Source organism: Aquila chrysaetos, chromosome 25 (assembly GCF_900496995.4).
Source record: "Aquila chrysaetos chrysaetos chromosome 25, bAquChr1.4, whole genome shotgun sequence".
NCBI lineage: Eukaryota > Metazoa > Chordata > Aves > Accipitriformes > Accipitridae > Aquila > Aquila chrysaetos.
In genome coordinates this window covers 11,192,818-11,220,593 of record NC_044028.1, presented here as the reverse complement: position 1 = coordinate 11,220,593, position 27,776 = coordinate 11,192,818, and the positions used below count along the sequence as shown (strand labels likewise).

The 27,776-nt window shown below is 37.5% G+C and overlaps 1 protein-coding gene across 1 annotated transcript; it reads left to right on the top strand.

Moving 5' to 3' along the window:
- Positions 1-168: 168 nt before the first annotated feature.
- Positions 169-27,225, top strand: GSPT1 (G1 to S phase transition 1). The gene is made up of 15 exons (XM_030001454.2): positions 169-622; positions 11,850-11,897; positions 12,309-12,350; positions 13,106-13,333; positions 14,370-14,403; positions 15,919-15,996; positions 18,339-18,519; positions 18,849-19,003; positions 20,464-20,604; positions 21,334-21,427; positions 21,762-21,842; positions 23,507-23,680; positions 24,131-24,220; positions 24,586-24,754; positions 25,483-27,225. Exons 1-15 carry the CDS (start codon positions 322-324, stop codon positions 25,533-25,535), a joined length of 1,869 nt encoding a protein of 622 aa, XP_029857314.1. The 5' UTR covers positions 169-321; the 3' UTR covers positions 25,536-27,225.
- The last annotated feature ends 551 nt before the right edge of the window (positions 27,226-27,776 follow it).

Genomic DNA, 27,776 nt, shown 5'->3' with positions numbered 1-27,776 from the left:
TACATTTCCCATCGCTTCCGGGTAGGTGGGCCAAGAGGGGCTCGCCCAAGGCATGATGGGCATCGTAGTTCCCGCGCCTCGACTCGGCCGTGCTGTGGGAGGAGGCGCCGGGGAGCTGAAAACTACTAAAATGGCGGCAGGGCAGGCCGTGGGGAGACGGTACGGGAGCTCCGGGAGGCCATACTGCGCTCGAGTCGGGGCGGTGGAGTACACGCGGAATCGCCGGAGCGAGTGCTGAGTCGGTGCCGCCGCCGGCTTCCCCCTTACCCCGGACGCTGGGAGACGCTTCGGGGCCGCAGAGGCTTGTGGGGCAGCCACAAAATGGAGGCGAACGGGAGCGGCAGCGGGAGCAGCAGCGACTCGGCTCCCGACTGCTGGGATCAGGCGGACATCGAGCCGGGCAGCGGCGCTGGCCCGGGGTCCGCCCCGCCGGCCGCGGAGGCCGAGGCCCAGCAGGAGCTGCTCGGGGCGGCCTTCAGCCGGCAGCTGAACGTCAACGCCAAGCCCTTCGTGCCCAACGTCCATGCCGCCGAGTTCGTGCCGTCCTTCCTGAGGGGGGGCCCGGCGCCCGGCCTGCCGCCACCCTCGCCCCCGCCCGGCCTGCCGCCGCCGCCGCCCCACGGTAACTGCCGCGCTGGGACGGGGCTGCGCCGGCGGGTGGGCGCTGAGGGCGGAGGGATGGGGGCCATGTTGGAAGGGCGCGGGGCCGTGCCGTGGAGGGGCCCGGGGCGAGAGCTCTTGGGCCCCCCGCGGCGGAGGAGGGGAAGGGCCACGCGGGGCTGGAGCGCGGCGCGGAGGGCCTCCGGCGGGCGGGCGAGGGAGCCGGGCTGGGCTGGGAGGTGGCCGGCAGCCCGCGGGCCGGGTGGGTCAGGCTGGCGGGGTGCGGGCGGGGCGCCTGGGCGGCAGCGCTGGAGGGGGGCGTCGAGAGTAATGCTGGGCCGGGGTGGGGTTGGGGGGGGGGGCAGGCAGAGAGGCCACCGGCCCGGGGGTTGGGGCCCTGGGCCCTGGCTCCTGACGGCAGGAGGGTCTCGTCAGCGACGGGAGAGGGCAGGCGGGGATGGGGGTACCGCGGAGGGGGAGCCCTGCGCAGGAGAGGGGCTTGGGGGAAGGGGCGTAAGGCAGCCGAGTCTGGGCAGAGGAGCCGTGGGGCATTGTAGAGGAGCTGGTTGCGGCGTCTGATGCAGCCCGGAGAATTTGTGGGGACCTTGGGAGGGGGTCCGCAGGCCGCTGTGGTACAGCTGGGGTGGGGGGGACTCTGCGGGGTGCGCTGCGGGAGGCCAAACCGTGGTACAGGTGTTGTGCTCAAGGAGCAGCAGTAACTGGTGGGGTCTGGCGGTACGTGGATCCTGTGTACGTTTCCCTGGTACCTTTGCTCGCAAAGGGTCGCCCATGACGAGAGGAAACCACGCAGCTGTCTTCTTGCTAAAGCGCTAGAGAAGTTGTCGAAGATTTTGGTGGTAATAAATTCAGTGTTGCTGGGGCGAATGGCACCACTTCAGCCACTGGTGGTTCAGATGTATCTTAAATGTCTTTTTGAAGATTATATCAGTTAGTTATTTTTTTCTGATATAATGCTGATGAATGATTAGTAGGGAAGAGAGGTTTGTCCAGCTGGCCTCAGTCAATGGAGTGACTTGAAATTTACCCTGCTTTTAATTTCAAAGGATCTTTGTGTATGCAACCAATGTTTATACTAGATTTACTTTGCGTATGGGAAATTAAAGGAGAGCTACTTTTTAATTTCCAGCTCCAAACTGAAGGTCCTTCCAAACATCAGACGTGCTGGTTAACTTTGTGGTAGTATTTTAATGTCGCTCAAGGAGTTTGAGACCTGATTGAGTGTGATAGTTTAACACCTTCCTATTTTTTTCTATAATTTTCTGTATACCTATTGGTACAAAATGAAACAAGCTAGTATTTCAGATATTGGTTCTAGTAATTTAATTTCACTAAAACAACTACTTATTACGTTGTTTGTCGTGATTTCCTGTTGATTGTGGCTTATTATTTATTGCATTCTGATTTAATATATTAGTCTTGCTTTCCCTAGTATCTAAAGTTATCAGATGTTAACAGCTAAAATCTATAACTTTCATATATGAGGCTTTAAAATTTTCATAACAGAAAATTAACCCATTTTTTGTGTTAGAGCAAATGTTAGATTATGTGTTCTCTACAGCTATTCAGCACTCCTGATTTTTATGAGAAATTGTAGCTTATGTGCTGTGCAGGCAGGCAATATGTAAGTGCATTAAAATATACTTCCAAGAAGCCATGGGCAGTCTCTTGGATTCCATTTAGAATAAATGTATATGTTAAGGTTCACAAATATAAAGGTAGAGTAGATAGCTTGAGGCTGTGCTGAACATGTGGTGCACCTTTGGATAATCTTCAGAATTCATTCCAGTGTGCAACCTGAATCTAAGTCTTTTTTTAACTATGTAATCAATACTGTGACTGAAAACTTTCTTGGGGTTGTGAAGTTATTCTAATAACTTTGGTTTTTCTCCCTGGCTACTTTTGTAAGGTTTCTTCTAAGGTTTCCTATATTTAATTTTTTGTTGGTAGGATTTAAACTACATTTCCTCATCTGCTCACTATATTTCTTCATGCTCTCCTTTTCTCCACTCTTTTGCTACTTCTGAGGCCTATGATGAGCTTTGTCTTTCCAGAGACTAGAGATTACTTTACTGAAAGCTTCCTGGTCATCTGGAGCGATCAGGATAGCTTTTTCTTTCCATCTTAGTTGCTGAGTACATTTCTTACATCGTGCCATGATCTAACTGGTTTGAATTCACCTTGCTTCTATATAATCTTTAAGGTTTAGAATTTTGAGTTTCTGTAATTAACCTGGATGTCCCTAAGATTAAGCAGACAAAAATCTGCAGTTAAAAAAAAAAACAAACCATAAAATAGTTTCTTTCTTAACTGAAATACTATACTTGTTACATACTTTTCCAGGTCTGATGTACTCGGTTATTGAAAGTAATTGACAGTCTTGTTCTTGCAGATGTTCATATAAGGTGACAACTACTTTCCTAGCTAGAAGAACTAGGTGGAGCTTGCTCTGGAAGTAAGTCAGAACAACATGTGATTAGACAATGGTGCTGAATAGGTTACTTTTCAGCAACCCAGTTTGCTTTTGCTCCCATAGGAAATTAGGTGTTCGTGACACTCATTCTTCATTACCTTGTGAGGAAAAAAATATTTCTATTTGTCATCTCTATTGAGGTGTGTACAAATACTGGTTTGTACTGGGAAAAGTCTAAATTAATCTTGATTCTTATGAAGAATCTAAACAGCTGTGTGTCAGTTTGAGGACTTAAGTGGCCTAAAGTTAAGTTCTAGTGACACTTTTCTTCTTGGAACTGCCTCTTGGTGAGGTTTTGTTTGAGTTACAATTCCTTAGTAATTCAAAGGATGTTGTAGGTCAAGATAAATGTGTAGTAGCAGCATGGCATATAGAAAAATTCCACAGAACTCATCTCCATTGTGTGGCTGTAGTGTGCATAAAAGGAAACACTATTACACACTAACTTCATCTTTTTAGTAATTTGTATAAAATTCTTGTCACTTCTGTTTAGAGCACTGAAATAATGCTCACAGAAGCCATTTAGGGAACAAGATGTTAACTTTCTAAAATTGGGAAACTCCCGAGACCTGCATTCCAAGTAGTTTACTTTAAAACTTCTGTTTTATGCGTGCTTTCTTTTGATTGCAAATTGTATATTGGGGAGAATATCTGACCAATGTTTACCACTAATATAATTTTTGCTTGCAGATAGTTTCAGAATTAGTTTGGAATTAAATTATCATTTGATTATATGCAAAAAGCATGTTGTTTAAATTTTTGAACCTAAGGAACAGATTAAAAGCATTATGTCCTAAATGTTGTAGCTGCAAGGACTTGCTTTTATCAAATTGTGTCCAAGTCAAACTTGTTTGTGTAAAATCTCTCTCTTTTGGATTCTACCAGAAACGTGAAATAGAGACTTGGCAATTTTCTGTCTGCAACAGACATCACAGTACCACAGTTCCTTCCAGTGAGCATGTCAAGTATGTCTAGGGAAACTTACTGTAGATAGCAGTTGCTGGACTAGCAAACTCAACTGAATTAAGGCATGGTGTGATAGTCAATAAAATGACAGTGGATTGTGTTAGGGCCTCTAAACATTCTAAATCGCAACTGCACCTTGCAGCTTCACTGTTCTGTACCATCTATGACTTATTTTTGTACTATGGTTTATTAATTTTGGAAGTGTGTATGAGATGTAATTGCATTTGGATAGTTTTTTGTTTGTTTCTACATCAAGGCATGGTTTGGAGGTGTAAGGGAGTAGTTAAAACTGCCTCATCCCCACCACCACGCCCATTAGTAAGATTTCTATTATCCAAGTTTTGTTTGGATCTCAGGTGTGAGAGAAGTGAAAAAATTCTGAAAATGCAGCATCAACCTCCATTCTTGTGGTTCAATTTTTGTCATAGTTCTTGAATATCCAAAGGATTCTTGGTAAAATTGATCACAGCTCCCTTGTATGGGCTTTACTGTATTTTATGTTAGTTTTTCTTCTTTTTAGAAGTAATTTTTAAGTATGCACTGTTGACTTTGCTTGGAGCAGGAGACTGAACTAGGTAACTTCCTGGGGTGCCTTCCAGCCTGAATTGTTCAAAGATTTGAAGTATGCAGTGGTTATGGTAAGAAAAAAATGTCACTGGTACAAAAGTAACAAGAACAAAAAGTGTGTGACACACATAGCAGCTAGTGTAAGGAAGATAGCATTTATCCTTTTGGTGGTATTGGTGCTACTGCTTCATTTAGTAGCTTTCCTGACCACTTCAAGTAAATTTCTGAACGTACTTGTTAACGACTACATTTAGACAACTTGCACCTACAGTCTTGAGCCGTGCAAATATCTGGGTTAAGATTCAGATTGCTTCACTCCCTCAATATCCTCACTCACCTGCAGTAGTTACTTTTGACATAGTTACGTTCAAGCAGCTGGACATCCTCAGCTTTTAGATGCTGTAAATAAATGGATATAACATCTATCTTTCTGGCTTTCCCAGCCCTCATTTTTCTTGACCTTGTAGCTAGTTGGGACATCCATATATTCCCCCCCGCGCCCCCCCCCCCCCCCAGTCAGAAACAAAAGAAGGAGTTTCAATATCTTCTGCTTCAGTTCTGAAGCCTATAATTTCCAGAGTAGGATGATGAGTTATCTGTATCATCGTGTTCCCCAAAACTGGTCATGTCTTGTTTTATACCATTCTCTGTAGACTGTATTTTAAGGCTCTTCAACAATTCAGTCCTTGAGATTTCACTTTGCATATGAACTTGCTAAGAAAGTCTTGTCTAAAACTAGTAGTCCACCATTCAAGAAGCTATCATATTAAAGGATTACATGGTTTACTCGTATCAATATTTGAATAGCCATATGCTGATGATTTCCTCACAAGTAGGGTGTTGGTAATGCTACTGTTAACACTTCATAACTGTAAACTTGAACTGCTTACATGACAGCAAATCAGTGTTGTATTGTGAATGCCAGTATATGGTATAAAATCTTATTATCAAAAAAAATCTTGATTTGAGTCATCACTTGATGATCTAGAGCAGTGTTCTTCTGTATCAGCTTCTCTAGACAGATGAGCTGCACAACCTCTTTTGAAACAGTCGGTGCACAGAAAGGCTGTGTGTCTTGGCACTGACGTGCCAGATGATCAGATATAATATTCCTGTGTGATGCAGCCAAGGTGCCAATGTATTACACAGATGTCCTTTGTCTACATCTGAACTGTCCCCAGGAAGGTAGCCAGGATTGCGTTGCTCCTGTTAGAATAATTCATCACGCTTGTGGCCTTTGCATGACTCCAGTAAAAGACAGACCACTGGGAGCTGGCTGTGGACTAGATTAACTGTTCTAGAGTCTACATGCAGTCTGCTGACCATGTGTTTAGCACCCTAGTTTGGACTACTGATTTAATGTTTTTGAAAGCATGATGTTATTTTGAAACTTGATTGCTCTATCAAAATGAACACAAAAATAATTTGGGATAATTCTTGAATTCTATCAGCAATCTGGTTTTACAATTCCACTTTCAGAATTTGGGGATTTCTCTCCTGTTTTGTGATGAGAGACATGCAAGCAAGAGAAGCAGCTGATTGTATGAAGCTAAGATAGAAATATGGAGGGTTGCGTTTTTTTTTTTTTATTATGAAGGAATAAACCAGTAAAAATCAGTGAAATTTATGGCTGTGTTTTGAAGAGGTCTATATGAAAGTGACAGTGATTGACTTTCAGTACAAAAGTTAGTTTAGGACAGGTGATGCAATATTAAAAATGTGTTCTCTAGAACAGTCTGAGACTTTATGTGTAAATTCTACTCTTATGTGTAAATGTTAAAATCCTGAGCTCAACCTGCTAAAAAATCCATGGGGTGCTTATGTTTTTGAGGTAGGGGGGTTTTTTTTGGTTGGTGGTTGGTTTTTTTTTTTTTAGTTTCTATTCCTCCTGGGTTATCAGAGATCTTTGTTAGAGAGTGGAATCCTTAACTGTTCTAGTACAGAGCTTGATTTCTTGACTATTTGTCTCAAAAATCAAGTTATCAACTGAGCACAAATACTTGGCCTTAAGGAAGAGGGTTTTTCATTATGTTCTCTGAAAATCCTCATAAGCTTTCATAGACTTAGTTGTGAAGAAGCATGTTGGTTTTAGATAAGATAAACTTAAGGTGTCCCCTCACTGGGGAAGGAAAAAGGTGGGTCTTGTACTAAGCTAACATATAGTAAAATCCTGTGAATACGAAGCAAGTGCTAATTTTTTTGTGAATTTTAGAGTCATGTTAAAACTATTAAAGCTGCTCTTACATTGGTGCATTTTAAAAATTGGGCTTACATCTCTGTGTCCACTGGTGAAGCTAGGTCATAGGCTATGAAGCAGGGCAGAGACAAGAAGAAAATCATTTTGGGTTTAAGTTAACTTTCAGAACAACTGCCTTAATTACAGCGAACTCCTGAAAACCTTTTTTTGGTGTGTATTTTAATATATTGAATATGAAGTACTTTGTTTAGCTCTAGCACTTATTTGTGCTTAAAGTAGTTTCTTGTGTTTTTTTGTTAACTAAGAATCTCTTGGGGGTTTTTTTATTCTGATTCTCATGCTCTGTGTGATTGACTTGGACCTTTATTTTTTACTCTGGTGTAATTCCCTTCATGCTTTCGTTTAAAAAAAAAAAAGGGGGGGCGGGGAATATCTGTTATGTAATTCATGAAAACTGTTGCAACCATATGGCTATAGTGTAAATATGTACTGAACTCAGGTATTCAGATCACACATATGAAAAGGTGATGGGAATCCTAAGGTGGGTGTGACGCATTTCTTTACTCTTCAGCCTTCCAGGAATTCCTGTGAAGGAACTTGCCTGTATTGGAGGAGCAACAACAAACTTACTATACAGACCATCTCAGTTTTGTAAATAAGACACTTCTTTCAAACGGAATTTGCCTTTTCTCTCTCTCCCCCCTCTCATGCAGTTTCATTTACCCCATAGTCTACCTCAGTTGCCAGGTACCAGTACTGTCTAGGTTCTTATCACTCCAGCAGCAAAGTAGGCTGGGAGCTGTGAGTGCTGCCAGGCATAGCAACAAATTGTGCCCTCATAAATTCTGTGAAGGCATTTGCATTGTGGCTCAGGTAAGTGCTGCTGAGGAGTTACTGGTTAAGCACTGAACAGTATCCACTTGTGTGGAGATGTCCCTCAGCTTATTCTGTGCATCTGGTAAATACTGCAGTTTACATGAAGATGGAAGTTGTCATTACTGCTTAGCACTTGAGTTTGACTTGAGTACTGTATTTTAACTGCAGTTGTTCTAATATTGATTCCCAGTTTACCAGCTATACCTGTTCTTGTTTCATTCTAATATAAATTTAATTATAAAGCAATTTTCTATTGTTTCTGTACAAGCATTCTAAACTGTTAATGCTGTGAAGTTCCTGGCTTATACTGTTTTAAAACAATATTTTCAGAGGTTGAGTTATAACTTTTAATTCATTCTACCTGTGCAGCTTTGGTTATTGTACAACAAAGATGCAAGTACAAAACTTGATGTAATATGTAACAAACTCATCGGATATAGTAGAATGCCATGGGAATGAAATGGGCAGAGTGGATTCTTGCAGTATTTCTTTAGGACATTAGCTGTATTTTAAAGAGACCAATCACCATGTTTTAAAAGTTGTGCAATTTTGGAGTCTTTATTGGGAGGATGCATATTCCTCCAGTGAATTTTAAATAAAAAAAAAAATATTTACCTTATTCATACAAGACTCTGAATTACATAATGTCATTGTCTGGTGGTCTATCAGTAGATAAATGCAGCATGTGTATCCATTTTTGCCTTTGGCATTGACAACAAAGGTATTCCAAAAAATGTCCTAGAGCTCTGATGTTGAAGAGGACTAAAGATAAACTGCTCACCTTGTGTAATACAGTGAATAAGGTTGCAACAACAGTTCTTGACTTGTGGTTTGAGGAGAGATGGAGTATGGAGGATGCTATGTAAAATCTAATTGTGGTTTGTCACGTGTAAATCCAAGAATTTGAAGCATTACTTGAAGATTTGGCATCATTTAAGACATGTTCTCACTTTAAAACCAGATTTCATACAAACTACATCTTGAATTTCTCTCATATGACAAGATTCCAATCTGAATGATTTTCACTGATGAGGATCTAAAATTTTCAAGCTGAACTTGAAATGTGTTACAGATTTTTTCTAATTTGTGTTTAATTTGCTGTATGCGATGGTTTTACCAGTAAACTATGTTAACAATATTGTTGGTTACTTTCCTGACTTCCAGAAAACACAAAATTAAAAACTTTGCATATCTACTTCAATATTTTGCAGGGATCGGGGTAAGTTACAAGGACTACTTAAAACTTTTCTCAGTTTCCCTCATCTTTAAAGGTATTTTGTTACAATGACTCCTTATCTCATGGGCAAAATCAGCAAGGTTACTTCAGTTCACTGGATTTGCCCAAACATTTTGCCACAGGGACAGTGCAGAGTTTGGACTACTTCTCATGTCTTAACCCAGATTGAGTCCTAGGTAGTAAGCCTATCAACTAGATTCAGATTTGCCATTTCCTTTTTATGTGATCCAAAGATCCCCTGGGTGTTTCAGAACTGAAACTTAAAGGTGAAGTGTTTTTCCTTGAATTACTGAGATTGCCTTTCTGTCCTCTCTGCCATGGCACTAGTAGTGCTCTTCCACCCAGCTGATAGGTCGCTTCAGAGTGCTGATCCACCCAAAAGCTGGTAGGTTCTTTGCTAGTTCAGTTTTTGGTCATACCAGCTCCCTTTGTCATCTCTTCTCTCATGTCAGCCCTTAGTGCATGTATAACTACTGAAGCTCCACAAAGAGCAAAATGCGGCAACCCAGGGGTCTAAGAAGCAGTAGGACTGCATCCTTTTTTTCAGGTGGTTGTCTTAAAGACATAGTTCAGGCAATCGGTTCATTTTCACACAGATTATAAACCTGATCCTTTAAAGTCAGACTTTTCTCTTGTACATTTGTTTGCAATGTACCAGTGCCTGAAATAACCTGATGTAACCTGAAATTGTTTTTCAGAAGTAAACAATTACTGAGGGGTGTTTATCACTTAAAGCCTGTTCTTTTTGAATTTAAGATTATTTATTTTACTTTGTTTCTTTACAATGAAATTTTTTGGAGAGCGGTTTGTATTCCTTTTCTGCTCTGAAGGAACAGTGTATGTTTCATGTCATTCGGTGTCCTCTTTCAAAGCATGCCTGCCACTTGTGTACCAAAGTGACCAGAATTTAATAAGTGGCTGTAGTCATAACTTAGTACCTGCTACCCCTTGATTGTGTGGCATTAGTACTGTTTAGGATCCATACACAAACTGTCTTATTGATTCTCTTGTGTGCTAGACTCGTACAAAATTTAACAGATGGACCTGTTTAGGTTAACGATTCCGTATCTCCTCTCCGTTATTTGTGAAGAAACTTCTTTTTTCCTGTCTGCATGCCTGTTGTATTACAGACCAGAAAGTAAAAACTGAGTTTGTTATGAATGCTGTTGATTGACAGTGTATTTCTAATGAATTAAATAACTCTTCAACCACTTGTAGGCTTCTGTTTCAAAGCAAGTGCATAAATACTGTCATTTAATACGTTTTTCATTATGGATAAACTTCAGGAGTGAAATCAAAAGCTTGTTGAAATGATCTTGTAATGAAAATATGTATGCATCCCAACCATAGTATCTGTGAAATAGCCAACAGTCTTCTGATGTGTTAAAAAACAGAGGCTTTAGGTTCATATCTAGGTTATGTGCCACCTGCTTACCACACTCATAAATGGGCTGATTTGAGTCTTTTCTAGCTCTCAAATGAGAGTAATATATCATTTCTTACAAGGAATCTCAAGGTATTCTATTCTTATGCTTTTACTTACTGTATTAAGTCATTCTCTTAAAGTTTTATTGCTGTGGTTTTGGGACCCTGGAGTGCAGATCATATGTGATATAACACAGGAGCGTAGGGAACAGTCTCCTCTTCTGTGTTGCTGTGCTCCCTCCACTGTTTTCTGCTGGTCACTGGGTGTTGTGCTATGACCCACATTCACCCTGCCTGCAAGCTTTGTCCTCTGGCCATCTTCCAGCTTTTGCAGCACTGCTCCAGTTTATAGAAGTCTGTAGCAAATACGCAAACAGCACGAAAGCAAAGAGGCTTAGAATCAGGTCCTTCTCTGTATGTTTTTGTTCTTTTGAGCGGATTTGTTTCATCTTTAGGTCCCATCATGCGTATAGAGCAAGTAATGCTGTAAGATCTGTGTTTTTATAATGACATTGAAGGAGAGATGCAGTACAGTTAAACAGAGGGTATGAATTTGGTATGTGGCTGAAAAATGTAAGATAATGAACTTGTTTCAAAGAATTAAAGTTGAATTTATACCAAGAGAAAACTAAGTAGGTTGAGGCTTTAGGGATAATTATAGAATGCGTCTTGATCATGTGGAATAATGTCCTGAAATGTCAAGTGGTGTAATTGTTAATTGGAACATATCACTCTTAGTAGCTTTAATAATTAGTTATAGCTCAGCATATAGTTTAGTGGCATGGTTTAGTGCATGAGAAGATTGAGTGATCTATCCAGAAAACATACTTTTGGCTTTGATATGCACGTGACTGCTGAGATTGCCTTCTGAGTAATGTGACTATATTATGATGTTTAAGAGGACTGGCAAACTTACCAGATGTATGAATGAGTTTGTCATCTCTTGATCCTAATAACTACAGAAGATCTTAAGAATTTATTCTTAATAGCTTGTTTCAATTTTCTACTCAATGCTTATGTGAAATTGAGGCGCAATAGCATTGTAGGTATGCCGATAAACTGAAGCTGGCAGAACCTTTCCATACAGTTGTGACACCACACACATTGTATTCTTTGGATACAATGAAACTGGCTTGAGATTTTTAAACACCGATTAGATACTAACATTTAAAATAGCCAGCATGCTCCAAAGGGATGGGCAGATAAAATACTACCTATAGAAAAATTGCTTCCTTTAAAACTTGCTTTAAGTGTATCTTCGGGTGGGGGGGAATTGAACTTTTTATACCTGGCATATTATTTTCACAACTTCTAGGCAGTGTTCTTTAGAAATATTTGTGCTTGGCAGCTATACTTAATACTGTTTTCAGGGGGGAGGTGTTTTTTCTTAAATACACGTCTTGCAATAAAATTGGGAGATGGTCTTTTATGCCTAAGTGTGGAAATTGGTTACATCAGTGCATTTTAAAAGTTAAAATTTTTCTCTGCAGGTGCACCTGTAGAAACTTCTCCAGAGGAGCAGACAGCCTCTTGTGAAGGTAATTGTTTTCATGTTCTGATGGTACCCAACACAGCTCCATTAAACATGATGTAAAAAAAATTATTGCAAAGAATCTCCTTTTTAAAAATCTCTATGAACCTTTTCCAATTTTCATTCTCTTTATCCTCATACTACTATTGTAATGCAGTGTGGTTATCTGTGGTTATTTACAATTTTATAGCCAGTCGAGCAAGGCACATAAAGACCAAGTGGTTTATTGAAGGTCATAAAGCTTGCATGAAGCAGAATTTTTTTAAATTCAATCTGTATATTAAATAGCATTGGCAAGTGCCCAAACATCTGAACTATCCTTTTATTTATTTAGTCACTCTGTTTTTCTTTGTTCTTGATACTGTCGTGGTAAATATGTGTCCTTAATGATTCTTTTTTTTTTTGCTTTTTCCCCTAGGTTCAAATGCTGCTGTTAACATGGAAATTTCAGAATCTGTTGGTAAGATGAGAATTGTTCCATTTCACTATGATAGTACTATAAAATACTACTATAGTGTTTTTGCTGAATCATTGCAAACAAAATTGAAGAATGCCTTATTGAGCCTTTGCATTTTTGGTCCTTACTAACTTTTGTTGTGCCTTTATACTTAAGATTAGGAAAGAGGTAATTGAACACTAGTATGCATTGACAGGTGCAATTGGATTACTTGGACATGAAAAAGCATCAGTGCTTTATTAAAAATAATTTCATATTACAAAATAGTCCCATTAATATGTGTGAAATGGTGATTAACAAAAAATGTTAAAGTGATCAGTAATATGAGCAATCAGAACATGGAAATAGTATCTTTCTGCTTGTATTTGTATGGCTTTCGAGAGAACTTAAACCATTACCCCTCCTTTTCTTTCTAAACATATGGTGGCGTACGTCTCTGTGGATTCAAACCAGCGTGATGGTCTGAGTGGATCTTCAGATTTGTTTTTTCCTTGTAAAATTGTTGCCTTGTTAAAACAGAAGTCTCTTAACCCCTGTGAATCATAGTTTTCTGATGTCAGCACACAAGCTAGTTTGAAAGCTCCCAGTAATAATAATTTCAGAAACAAGCAGCAGTTGCCCATTTTTATATAGGAAGACATTAACAGACTGGATAGTTGAAGTCTTTTGATTGCATCTTTGGGGCAGGGGCTTTTCTCCATAGTCATTGCTTTTAATTTCATTATCTATTTGAATATATCTAACTGGTTAATTTTTAGTGGAAAATGGAGAGACAGAAATGTCCCCGGAAGAGTCATGGGACCACAAAGAAGAAACAAGTGAAGCAGAGCTAGGAGGTGGTCCCGCAGGGGATGCAGGGCCTTCTGAAGAAAGCGCTCAGGAAATGATGGAAGAGGAGGAGGAAATACCAAAACCGAAATCTGTTGTAGCACCACCAGGTGCTCCTAAAAAAGAGCATGTAAATGTAGTATTCATTGGGCACGTAGGTAAGTTGTATGTGAATGTGAAGTAATTGGATCTTTGTGTTTAGTATTATCTTGAACTTAGGCGATTGGAAATTAATCCTGCTCTTTATAGGGATGTATGTATTCACTATGTCTTGAGGTTAATAGGAGCATTCATTCTAATGAAGCTACTCTGGAAAAATTAAAAAACTTAAAAGAAAGTCTTTCAGGGGTAGAGTGCCTAACACAGGCACACAGTGTCTGCGTTCATGATTTCTCAAGTACCTGCTCTGTTGAGGGCTTAAGTGACATATCTGTGTTTATGATCCAAAGATCAAAATCAGAAAGCAGTGCTCCTTTTCTGCTTGCTTTAAATATTTTCGAAGGGTTCTTACTAATTGTTATTAAATTCAAAAATTATTATTCAAAATATTAAAAATTGTAGAGCTATAAACAATAGATGAACATAATTCAAGGTTGAAAGAAGCATTTATAGCAAATGTCCTAATTGAATAGTTTCAACAAGCTTCAGAAAAATCTTAAGTGGTGTCAGAAGTACAGAAAAATTATTGAATCACAAGTTTTACAGTAAATTCTGTATTTTCATTTGTATAGTCTCCTATCACCTTAAAAGTACTGTAACTTAGTCCTCAGGTAAATTCAGAATGGAGTCACACAAAGTAAAGAGGCAGTGGGCAGAGGTACATCCTGATATTGAAGAGCAGCCTACGGAAGTTAGGTACAGGGGAGAAGGGAATCAGGGAAGGGGCTTTTGCAAGAGCTTCCCACACTCTTAGCCCATGCTTTTGCTGGATTACTGCTTGTTGAGGCTTTTTTTGTTATGGATAATGCCAGGTTTATATGTATGAAAACAGAATTTTCAAAATTCAGTGTAATTGAATTGACAATGAAATATTATGGAAACAAGGGAAGCTGAGAGATGCTTCAAAAAACTTAGATTACAATTAAAAATATATCTTTGGAAATAAATTAGATGACCTTGTTCATAATTGTTTTCTTCTTTTTCTAGGATTTTCTTTTAAATTCTGAATGACTTAATTTTTTTATTTTTTTTTAGATGCTGGCAAGTCAACTATTGGAGGACAAATAATGTAAGGAAACTCTTAAAATCTTTTGATTTGCTGTTCTTTCGTGTGAATTAAAAGTACATTAAGTAAAATGAGTAATATTTTCTTTATGGCTTATATCAGCATAGGTTAATATTTTTATAATAAAATGTTACTCTCCCTGTTAATTTAGTTACTTATTGTCTTTGGAATTTCTGAATTCCAGCAGATCGAATCTTATCACTATAGGAGTTTCACTTACTTAATGGAAACAACTATGCAAAAGCATCCATTATTAAATTAAAAAACTGAATCCCTTTCTTAGAACATGATTCTGTTTTTCTTCGTCATTTTAAAATGCTATTTGAAACTGCTTTGTACCCTTTGTTAAACTTTGTCCTTTTGGGGGAAAAAAAAAATTTAAAAAAATTAATATCCTTATTCCCTGGTGCTAACATTGTCAGGCATAATTTGATTTCAAAATGTGAAATTATAGTAGTTAATCTTTTAAGTCTATTTTAGAAACAGTATCTAGAGACTGCAGTATTTTTGAGACAAAAGTAAATAAATGCAGCTAGATCTTGCAGTTTGTAAAAAAACAAGAAATGGGAAGTGGTACATGAAGAAATAAATGCTATCCTGCTGATGCAAAGTATTTCTAGGTTTTTAAAATAATATTCTCAGCAAAAGTGGGAGGTCTTTGTCTTGGCATCTTCATCTTGTTTTGTTTTGACCAACTGGAATGTTGGAATTGTCATGCTACATTTAACCTTGTAGTTCATACTAGAGCAAATTAGCATTTTATTATCTGATGTGTCTGAGTATTCTTGTACAAGGAGATGCCTATTCTGAACACTCCTACTGATGTGTTACGTTCCTAAAGCTTTTTGTGGTCTTTCATTTTTTTGCAGAATATCCCTTTGTTGTAAGATGGAGGGGGGAGTTTGGTGCTTGTACCAACTTTGTCATTAACCCTTTATTTACTGTTATAATTAATTTTCCTTATAAACTAAGTAGATTACTGTTATTAGAAAATCAGGTAGAAATATCTGAGGGAAAAATATTGAAGCTTTAATATAATAAAACTGTTCAATACTCGCTTCTTTCCGTAACTGAAAGATATCTCTTAAAATATCAGTTTCTTTGTTCTAACTAAAAAGAATGAAACAAAAAATATTTTTCTTTACACTTCAGAAATGGGTGAGGTGGAGTGTGAAAAACTCTATCACGGTTTTTACTTAATTTTGAAATATTGGATTAGTCTCAGAAACGGACTTAACAGATGTAGTTTCTTTTCAAAACTTGCCTCTGCAGAACATTTTACAATTAAGGCTTAAAAAAAGACATTCTTCATACTTCAGCTGAAGTGGTGCTGGTGTACTTTTACATATCAGATAATGGCGTGGCTTTTTGTGGAGATAAAAATTCCACTGCTGCTCACATCAGGCTGTTCCAGTTTTTCAAAATAATCTGTAGGGATTGTATAAGTATTTAACTGTTTGGAACTATGTTTCTGCTTATGTAAAATTGCACTTTTTTTCCCACCCCCCCCTTTCTTAGGTATTTGACAGGAATGGTTGACAAAAGAACACTTGAAAAATATGAAAGAGAAGCTAAAGAAAAAAACAGAGAAACATGGTATGAACTTACTGAGGATAATAGCCTGCTTTTCTCTTTGCACCGTGATGAAAATGGGAAACTGTTTTTTAGTCTCTGTCCCTTTAGTGCTGGCTGCCTGCTGGAATGGGGTCTGGTGGGGGGGGAGGAATCTCTTGTTTTCCTCCTGTACTTCTTTAACTAAAACTGTATGAAACAGTACGATTCACATTGGAACAGGTTTTGCTGCTCTGATGCTTTGGTAAACCTAGCTGGTAAAAAGGAATACAAGGCAACCACTTTTCTCAGGCAGCTCTTGGGGTCATTCTATCTGTACGTCTTTCACCTGTAAACAGTAGAGAGGTATCCAAGGGACAGAGATTAAAGCTGTCAGTTTGGCAGAGGAGAGGAGAGAGTGGGTGAATAGTTTTGGCTGTCACCTTATATCTCATTTTTATATGAATAAAGATAGAGTCCACAGTTCTTAAGTTTCCTCCAGGCAAGATGCTGCTGCTGTCATGTATGGATATTTTGCAGGCTTCTTGTTTGTTTTGGGTTTTGTTGTTGTCTTTTGTTTGGTTGGGGGGGGGGGGGGGGGGTTGGCTGGTGTATGTGTGCATATATATACAGCACATATAGCAGCCTGCTTTCTCCTTCAAACAACTGCAAAATTGATGTTCTTTTTGGAAGCTTTCCATTTTTGGCTGTGGTGGAGGAAAACGGGGGTTCAAAGGGCTTGGGAAAAAAAGCAGCTAAAGACTTCCTTAGGGGTAGAGCAGCAATGGCGCACTCAAGGGGTGGGCATTGACCTGAACTAATTGTATTATGTGTGAGAAAGGGGGGATAGAAAGGGTGACATACGTTCTTTTTATCAAGCAAGCATCATCCCCCTGTTGGGAGTTGACCATAGTAATAAATGTTTCAGGACCTTCCTCAAAAACCCTGGACAGCTTGAAAAACAGATTTCCTCTTCCCCCCTCCTCTTTTAGAGAGTGAGTTGCAGGAAGTGCCTCCTTGAGTGCTATTTTTACTCTTTTAAATATGTCATGATACACAGCAGAAAGTATGATGTACCTCTGTGTCATTATCAAAGATCTTGTTAGCTTGCTTCTTATGTTGAGAGTCTTGAAATTTGAGCAGTTTTACTTTGTGATTCAGAAAATTCTATACCATAGTGCAGAGCTGACATTTCAGTCAGAAATGCATCTTTCCCTAAAAAACGCTGTGTGCAAAAATGACTTCCCATCCAGCTACCAGGCATAAATTCCTGCTTGACTCTTGTTAGCTGAGTAAAACCTGACCTTTGGCTTGGCTGAAATCTTCCAGAAACGCAGGCCATGGTGAAGATTATGACACATAGGAACATGCATACTAGTACAAACCAAAAGCCATCTAGCATGCTATCTAGATCTCTGTCAGTGACAAACAGGTACTGTCTAGGGAAGACTGTGATTATATATCCATAATTCCCAATGTTTAGTGCTTTCTCTGACTGAAGAACCTCTTGAGCTGGAAAGGACATCTTTGTATTTAATAGTCCCTGACACTCCCTCCCTCATCGCTGGTCAGCTGAGTTAGCAGTGTCTCTTCAGACATTATCCAGTCAATACAAAAGACTAGCTAAAGATCTTTATAAGCTGCTGTTAACAGTGAAAAATACTGGTATGTTAAGCCAGTCCATTTGGTTATTACTACTTCTCCTTAGTGAGGGTATTTTTCTCTCTCCTTTCTATTCACCAATTTTCACAAAACCTGAAGGAGCTAAATAATCTTTTTTTGAAACTTCAGTTCATCTGTTTAACTTAAATCTAACTTGTTTGTCAATGGCCAATGGGATAAAATATGACTGGGAGCGGACAAGAGTTGATATGATCGAAGTATCAAAGATAGGGTGAATAAAGGTGGTGTCTATTTCATATCCAACTTCTGTTTAATATGTGCAAATAAATAAGAACTAATAATAATGATTCTCATAATATGAATATGTGCAAATCGGAACTAATTTTTTATTTATGCTGAGAAAGAGGAATTGTTTTGTAATTGATCCAGAGGTGTTTTTCAAACTGAGGCAAAGCTTAAAGTATTTGAGCTTAGATCATGCCTGTGTAACTTAATAATTGAAAATCATTTTCTAGAATTGTGTCTTAGCAATGTGAGGGAGAGCTAGCACTGGGCACTACAGCCAATGGTGTATATATACAAAACATTTAATGAAAAGTCACTGTTTGTCTTGGAAATGCTTAAGTTCAGTAATGCTGAGGTGGTTAGAATAGTTGAGCAGAAAAAAAAGATATTTTTATGATGAACAAATCTTACATAAATTTAGTAAAAAATACAAAAATAGAATATTTGGGTTGGTGTGGTTTTGTTTTTGGTTTTTTTAGGTACCTTTCATGGGCCTTAGACACAAACCAAGAAGAACGAGACAAAGGTAAAACAGTAGAAGTGGGTCGTGCCTATTTTGAAACTGAGAAGAAACACTTCACTATTCTAGATGCTCCTGGACATAAGAGCTTTGTTCCAAATATGATTGGTGGGGCTTCTCAAGCTGATCTTGCTGTGCTGGTAAGGACAAATTAGATTCTTTTATTTTGAATATATTCTGGAGTTAAGCTTTTCATTTTTATTTTTTGTTAGCTTGTTAAGTCTACCAAGTTGAGTGGTTTTTGGAGTAACTTAACAGCTTCATAAAATTGTCCACAGGTGTTGTGATTTTTATATATGTCAGTGCGGAAACTAACAGGTAATATTGAGGAGATATACCAGTGCATTTTGAAAGCTTTTACCACTTTTGACTACCCAAAGTTATTTTTTAATAAGGGAGTATTACCCATTGTTGATTGTTCTCTTGAGAGAATTGTAGAACTTCTATTAAAATGTGTATTTTTAATCAGGTTATTTCTGCAAGAAAAGGAGAGTTTGAAACTGGATTTGAGAAAGGTGGACAAACAAGAGAACATGCCATGTTAGCAAAAACAGCAGGTGTAAAACATTTAATAGTTCTTATTAATAAGATGGATGATCCAACTGTAAACTGGAGTAATGAAAGGTGAGTTTAATATTTTTTTAAAAATTCATCTTTATTAAAAGATACTGAAATCAAGTAATTCCTAAGTAAAGTAATTTTTTGTTTCCCATTGTTGCTAAAAGAATGCTAGACTGGTGGACTAAAGACAGAGGTTATCAAAACTGCGGGGAAAAACAGAAGCATAGTGTGTAGGACAGTGCCTCTCAACTAAGCTTGAAGTTCTACACTACTTTAAAACATTCCCTTTCAATTGTTTGGATCCATGCAGCCATATCTAACAAATCCATGCATTCTAACATAGCTTAATTGTTGACTTGGAAACTTTACACTGAACCTAAAAGGAAGTGACTCTGTTTTCAGTAGTTTAGTTTGCCAGATTCTTGATTGCTTGGCCATGTTTCTGCTAAACTCATAGCTTAGATTTGGTGAGAACAGCTTTATCCTGTTCACCTTGTGTCCACCATGTATTATTTGGAGTTCTTCTTTTATGATAAGCTGAATTGAATAAGCAAATAATACATTAAATCTGGTTCGTGATTACAGTCTGAGAAGTGGGGAGGGAGGGAATCTTGTGATGATACAGGCCAGGTAAAAATAACTAGAAAGCCAATATGTAATATGTAAATAACTAATAAAAAGGATTAAGGGGGTGGGGGGTCTGCCCTAATGCTCAAATGTTACTAAATGGTTTTAATTTTCCTGTGTGTCAAAACTTGGGTCTTTTTATGGCTTCTGTCACATCTTTTTTCTCACCCCTTCAAGATGGGTGCTAAAAAGTATAACTTAGTCCTTCCTTAGAGATACTTGTGTAATGATGGGATACAGTTTTCTTCTACAGTGTAATATGAAGAGTTGTCAGAGAACTCGCTCTGCTGTCGAGAATTGGGAAGGTTTTTGTGGAAAGCTATGAGGGACTATGCAACCTTAGAACATTAGCCTAGTTTACGAAGAGAATAAGGCATGCCCAGTTGTGCTGTCTTTATCCTGCCCCAACCTTCTGACATTATTGAATTCAGCTGAAACTGAATGAGGGGAAGTAGAGTAATAGAAATAAATAGCATTAAGTCTTAGGAGATTATGTAGGAGGTTGGAGCAGACCAAGCCACTACTAAAGTGAAAGCCTGCAGCATGACCTCAGTAGCTGTCTGCTTGGTCTCTCTTGCTATCTTGGCCTGGATCTTTTGCTTAAAAGCAGATACAGCATATGCTGCTGCTTGCCCAGCCCAGTAGTGGAGGTATATGGATAAAACTGATTATGCTTTATGGAGCAGAGGAATGAGGGGGAATAGACAATGCCAAGTTGTGCTGGAAGCTTGGGGAAAAGATATAAACAGGCCACTAAGCTTTATTAGGTTTGCTTGCTGCTCACAGAATAACTTAACTGATGAAAATTAAATGTCTGTGGTTTTTGTTGAAAGCACAAGTATTATGTCATGCTGGAATAATTGAAACTTATCTTGATCTGCTTGTCATTTGAATAGATACGAGGAATGTAAAGAGAAACTGGTGCCATTTTTGAAGAAAGTTGGCTTCAATCCCAAAAAGGATATTCATTTCATGCCCTGCTCAGGACTGACTGGAGCAAACCTTAAAGAACAGTCAGAATTCTGTCCTTGGTATATGTATGTATCTTAAATTGAACAACTTGGGTATTTGCTATATTTCAATAAAAGTAAATGCTACAGTGAAGCTAGGAAGAAGTATAGCATAGTATATTGCAGCTGTGTTCTAAAGTGCTTGAGGAAATACGATCAGGGCAACAAGAACACAGCCACACAATGAGCCAAATAAAAGCCTTTGCTAACTGCAGAAGATTAAAGTTAGCAGACTGTAATAGTATTAGCAATATTCTTTGTCTTTGTGAGTTTGAGTGCCATACTAGCCCTTGAATTTCCCAGTGATGCTGCAGTTGACATGTTGCTAGAATGAGTAACTGATGTGAACAGTTTAGTGACAAGCCATGTCTCTCACTGGGTGTCATGTTCTCCAATACTGTTCATGGCAGTTAAAACTTATTAATGAAAATCGTGTTTGGACCTAGCTTATATTTTTGTATTTCTGAAACATATTACACATCTAGCAAGATTCTCAAAGGAATAATTAATTTGTGTAAAATATGCCTGGAACATAACTTTAAAAACTCCGTGCACTTCCTGGGTATTAACATGTTAGCTAGGGTAAAGTAGACACTAATGATGGGATGTTATGATAGATTTAACTTAGGGGTCACTGTTCTTAATGATGACAGAATGAAAATCATTCCTTTTTTTGGACTGCATGTATCCATTCTGAGTAATTTTTAAATAGAAGGGTGCTCATGAAATTGAAACAAATGCCTTCTGCTCTTTTAGTGGATTACCGTTTATTCCATACCTGGATAATTTGCCAAACTTCAACCGTTCAGTTGATGGACCAATCAGGCTGCCAATTGTGGATAAATATAAGGTACAAATTAAAATAATAGGATTGAAAGTATAAATGGACTGTTTCAGAAAGCAGTAAAAGGGATGTATTTTTAGAGGGTATCTTTTTTTTTCTTTGATATGTCTACATTTCCAACTGCAGAATAGAGGTGGAGAGGGGAAGTAAATAATTTTGGCATTATATGACACTCTTAAAATCTGTAATCTTTCATGAGAGCAGTTTCTAAAACATTAAGTATAGCAGTGCTAAATAACTTCATAGGGTTAAGTAACCATACTTAGAGTTAAATCATAAATAGAGCAGAATTTTTAGAAAAATGTTTTCAATTTTTATGTAATAACTTCTTTTTGTGAAGGATATGGGCACTGTGGTCCTTGGGAAGCTGGAGTCAGGCTCTATTTGCAAAGGACAACAGCTTGTGATGATGCCAAACAAGGTATGGTAAGGTTTAGATATTAAAAAATGTTACTACCCTAAAAAGGAGCTTGATTCTTAAAGATACTCCTTACTTTAAATCAGAAAATTTTCTGTTGCTCAGTTGAACACAACTAGGCTTTCATGTTTCCTTAGCATTCAAAACTCAGGTTGTCTCTCCTTAGTAAACTCAATTGCTGGGTATCGTAGTTTATTTGAACTTTTCATTTGTCCAGTTGGCCCACAAAACCTTTTTCCTGCTGTGGGTTAATATTGCTCAAAACTTTCCTTCTTTTTTCCACCTTTTTTTTTTTTCTTTTCCCTTCCCCAAAGGGAAATGGGAAAAAAAAATTTAAAGGATACAGACAGTACACAGTGTGTTCCAATGAAAGACCCAAAGTTTGCTTTAGTTAAGAATAGGTTGTTTGTGCAGGTAGGTAGCTGTTCCATAATACAAGATCACTATTTGGAATCATTGTGCTGCCCTGAAGAATGTGAAAATATAAAGAATTAAGGATGTGAAAACATAGTTGGGGAGAGGCGGTGGATGAGAACAGTGTATTCAACTAATGGTGTTGTTTCCATTGGTTTCTCACCTAGTCATGTCATCTTGATTTAAGCTGACACACTTTTTCCAATTCTGTAGGCTGAGGTAGTTTGCTAGAAAATGTCTCAATACTCAAATGTACAATAAATCTACAGCTTATGTGAAAGTTGGTGTTTCCTAATCAAAATATGTTAATTAGATTGAATTCCATGTCAACTTTCTCAAGAGCTGCTGAAAGTTGAAACTAAACTTAGTTTGAGATTACGCTTTTCAGTTTTTAAGGTAATTTAACAGACAGTGGCTTTTTATAAAACTGCTTGACACACATCTGACACCCATGTTATTTTGGGGCTGATTAGGAGAAATTAATAAACTGTAAATGGCTTTACCTAAACAGTTACAGAATTTGTATTCAGTAAATAGTGCTTTTGATTACACACTTTTTTTTTTTAATTACTTTATCAGCTCATAAGGATTGAACTAAAACTTCAGGAAGTCAGAACAATAGGTGTCTTTCTGAAACTACTCCTTTTTTAACTTCTCTGCCTTTCCAATATTTATTTTCTGTTGGTATCTAGTACTGTGTAAAGATACAAAAATCAGAAGAGAGGTTACAACATATAGGAACATTAGGAAATACATTTTGGTGTTTGCTTGGAGAGCGTTCATTAATATACATTTGGTACATTTATCATCTTTTCCAGGAAATCTTGTAGAATTTTGGGATTCTAGGATTTCCTGGATTATGTTAATATTCAGACTGTTATATTTTGAATGTAACAAGTCTATACAACAATATGGCTTTTGCATTCTTCTTAGATAATATGCATTCCTTGTATCTCTCATATCTTTATAAGTTTTAAACTCATTTCACTTTGAGAAATAATGGATATTTTTAAAATTTGCTTTCCATTGAATATATACTACAGAATTATATTAGAATACATTTGATTAAATATTCTATTTTAAACATTAGTAATTCGTCATTCAAATATTTTAAATGTTCTGAAGCTTGCAGAACTGAATATAATTAATTTAAACTGTAACGGAATTATTTATTGAAATCTGGTTGTATTAAAATTATTTTGTACCAGACTAAAATATTCACAATAGAAAACTGCATTTTTGCTTTCTTTAAGCACAATGTGGAAGTTCTTGGAATCCTTTCTGATGATGTAGAAACTGATTCAGTAGCCCCAGGTGAAAATCTAAAGATCAGACTGAAGGGAATTGAAGAGGAAGAGATCCTTCCAGGATTTATTCTCTGTGATCCCAACAACCTGTGTCATTCTGGACGCACGTTTGATGCCCAGGTAGAATAACTAGCATTTAATTGCTGTATAGATGGGTAAAAAGCATTAAAATATTTTGCTTGTGTTTCACCAAATCTACGCTTTAGTAGTTTGAAGTTTCAGTTCAGATTTCTTATACTATCATATCTCTAAATTGACAATAACATATATAGCTAACACTCTGACGTCATCAATTTGAGTTTTTTAAAATATCATTTCTTTTGAATGTAACTTCTCAATGAAGTCTTAGATACCTATAATTGTGAAAGCAAGATCTTGTCAGGCCAGTTCTTCAATTTTATACTTTCATATTGTAAACAACTTGATCGCTTAAAATTTTGTTTCTTTCACAAAAATTTGTTGTGTGTTTATTGTTCAACTATACATTTTAATATAGTTCTGTATTGGTTATTCTCTGCTCTTTCATAATTGAAACAAGGAAAAAATCATTTATTTTTAATTGTTTTACAGATAGTGATAATCGAGCACAAATCCATTATCTGCCCAGGTTATAATGCTGTGCTGCACATCCACACCTGTATTGAAGAAGTTGAGATAACAGTAAGTGTCCTTTTAAGTTGTGATGTGAATATAGTCACACACACACAGAGACACACACACACTTGTGCTTGTTGGGGTGAGAAGTTCTGTCGTGACGTACATCTGTAGAGCAACTAATGCAACAAAGCTCCAGCCGTGAATGGAATCTTTGGTCAGTACCATAACTAAAAATGTCTGTAACTGTTAGCATAAGCCTTCAGAAAAGTGTGGTAAGTCATGATTGACTCTCTTATGCAGTAAATCTTAGAAGGTTTTTTTTAATTTATTTTTAAGTATTTTCTTTCTTAGACCACTTCAGTTTTGTTTGTAAAGAAAAAATAATACTTACTTTAGCACTCACAGCTATTATTTTTTTACTTATACAGGCCTTAATCTGCTTGGTAGACAAAAAAACAGGAGAAAAAAGTAAGACACGGCCCCGTTTTGTGAAACAAGATCAAGTATGCATTGCCCGTTTAAGGACAGCAGGAACTATCTGCCTTGAGACATTCAAAGATTTCCCTCAGATGGGTCGCTTTACCTTAAGAGATGAGGGTAAGACTGCTTGATCAACAGTTATTAACTGCTGCAAAAATACAGTTATTTGAAATAGGAGATCGTGCATGGCAATGAGGTATGAAAAAGCTGGTATCTAGTGGAAATCACTCTCTGGGTAACAGTGGAAAAGTAAATCTAAGAAAATTGTTGTTGTGCAGAGTTCTCGCTAGTAAAAAAAAGTGTGTTTTATTTTAGAGGAATAATGTACAAAAATGTGCACTGTGAAACAAAAAGTTGAATTTGCAAAATTACCAGCACTGTTTCTTAATGCATCCTGGAATGTCTACCTACAATATGAATGCCTTAGTTTCTCTATTTAAAGTTAGAAAAGATAAGGGTAGTTGTATGCTGGGCTTTAACTCATGCTCACCCTGGTAAAACTCATAGATTTGTGGGACATATTTAAAATAAATTATCTTTAAAAGCAGTAAACAGATCTGGTAGAACGATTCTGCCTTGCCTTCTCCTTAGATGACTATAGAGCAGGCTTTCCACAATCCACGTTGTATTCTTTACTGTGAGAATAGCAGTTTTACCATTTTTAAGATTTTATTGTGCTTTTAAAATACACTGGTGCTTTCATTCTACAATATAACAATTTGTTCTCTGTATTATTTCTAATACTCTGGAGAGCCTGTATTTTTGGGGAAAGTTTTTGTGGTCTTGGAGCCTTACACATTCTTTTCACAGTCTATGTAACTCTACTGTTTGTCTCCTTGGTTTAGGTAAGACCATTGCAATTGGAAAAGTTCTGAAACTGGTTCCAGAGAAGGACTAAGCATTTTTCTCAATGACCCCCGCACAATACTGTGAGGAAAATCGACTCTGCAAAAGCCTACTTCACACCGCCTTCTTATTTTCTGCCCATTGATAAACTTCTCCCCATATTTTGCAAAGACAAATTTCACAGCAAAGGTCCACATTATGTCAGCTTTCTCATATTGAGAGCTCTGCTATGCCACTGTTGAATTTTCCCAAAAAGAATTTTTTTTTCTCCCAAATTCTGCTTCCTTGGAAAGATTCGGCAATAGCTTTGTAAGTGATGTGGACATAATTGCCTATAATTATGAAAATCTAAAGGATTTTTAATGTTTAATTTCCCCCGGCATATATATTAAGACCTCTTTTTCCAGGCAGATCATTCAGAGTGTGCGAGTGTGTGTGCACATGTTACAAAGATGACTACCATGTTAATAAACTATTCAATTTGAAATCTTTTTCGGTATTTGAATTGCTTTTGAATAATGTTTTTTATCCAGATGTAACACAGTTGCATTAGCTTTTTAACTTTCCAGTAACCTAGATATTTGGTTACTTGGACTTTTCTAAACTCCTCAGCCTCCCCACACACACAGTTTTAAATGAGGCAATTGGGCACTCAACCAAGTTTGTATTAAAATAATTAAGTTTGCCCCTTCCCGTCGAATGCATTCTTAAAATTAAAAAACATTCATGCAAATGTGGCACCTTCATTAGCTTTACATTTGTTAATATCTTCGGCAAATTTAGGTTGACTTAACATCATTACTAGACACAGTAAGTCAATTTTGAAGGCTAGAACTACATATTGTGTCTTTATAAAAATTCAGCATTATTAAATTTTTAACTGCAGAAAATGCTAGCCACCAGTAAATCAGTGAAACTTGCAAAAATAAGAGAATTTGTGGCAATAGTGCCTATTAGTATTTATAAGAGCTGCATTTTGTGGGAGAACTGGGCTAATTAAAAAGTGCCAGTTATATGTTACTCAGTTCACCCTGTCTTTAAATTAGAGGGCTGGATAATCCTTGCTGTTTTAAAGATCAGTCTGAACTGAGAGGGAGAAAAACTATTTAAATCCCTAAGAGTTTGCACATACGGAAATATGGGAGGGTCAGAATCAAGCACAGTCTGTAAATTTTTGCATATCAAAAAGCAATGTAAGCTTAGGAGGACCAGTGAAGTTTTTCTTGAGAAATTAAAGCAAAACTGGTTCAAAATAAAGCTTACTCAGTACAACTTGAAGGAGCTGCATAATAAAACCCTATTTAGCTGCACTTTGAAAGTGGACTGTCTACAATTGCTATCCTGATTCTAACAATTAGGATGAAGGCTAATGGATTTTTTTGATTTCCCAGAGTACTAGTAGTTAAGTATTAAAAGGTATCTTCAGAGCTTCTTCAGAATGTCTTAAACTAAACATTTTCAGTTGTACAATTGTGGTGAGCCCATCTCCTCCCCCAAAAGTTTACAGTCTAGTGACTGTATCTGAATTCACAGATAACTCAAAACTGAAACAGATTTAACCTTTTTGGGTTTTTTTTTGTTTGTTTGTTTTGTTTGTTTCTTTGTAACTGTGGAACTCCCATTCATTTCACTTACAGCTACATTGTATGGACAGAAGAAGTTATTGTCCTTCAGTTTCATATGACTACACTTGTAGCTACCGTAATGCATGGAATTTAAATAAATTTTATTATGTCTGCAAATCTCTGGGCTTTTATTTTTTTGGTAAATCAGAGTTTAAAAGTAACTTTTTTTCCCTACCAAGTGAACAAAACCCATAGTTCCTTGGATCTTAAACGAAGAAATTAAAAGCCAAGGAAACTTACTGTCTTGTTCATATTCTGGATTGACTTAAGATTTCCACGTATCTGGCTGCTTTCTTGAAGTAAGCTCATGGATTTGAAATTTGCAAAGACCATTATTGGAGAATACTTACAGTTAGATTCCTAAATTGTTAGAACTTTTAAAACTTTTTTTTTTTTAAAGCATTGAAATGCATCTCAAGTCTGCATGATGCTCCAGTAGAATTTTTCCACTTTTGAGCAAACTTAATGAGGGATTCTAAAACTTCATTATTTTGAGGCTGGACTGAGTATTTATTATTAAACTGAAAAATCATCTGGTGAGTTGCAATACCAGTAGATAGAAAGTCTGAGCATTTCCATTACTCATCCCATCTAGTGCATTTGATTACCATTTCCATAAATCCAGTTAACATCACCTTGTCTGTAAAGGGAGGCTAAATTATTTCAAG

Bases quoted from the DNA above. Each gene is read 5' to 3' on its own strand.
- GSPT1 (XM_030001454.2), top strand. From the start codon at position 322: ATGGAGGCGAACGGGAGCGGCAGCGGGAGCAGCAGCGACTCGGCTCCC. The intron at 21,843-23,506 runs GTATGGTAAGGT...GCTTTCTTTAAG, and splicing joins TTGTGATGATGCCAAACAAG to CACAATGTGGAAGTTCTTGG. The intron at 23,681-24,130 runs GTAGAATAACTA...ATTGTTTTACAG, and splicing joins GACGCACGTTTGATGCCCAG to ATAGTGATAATCGAGCACAA.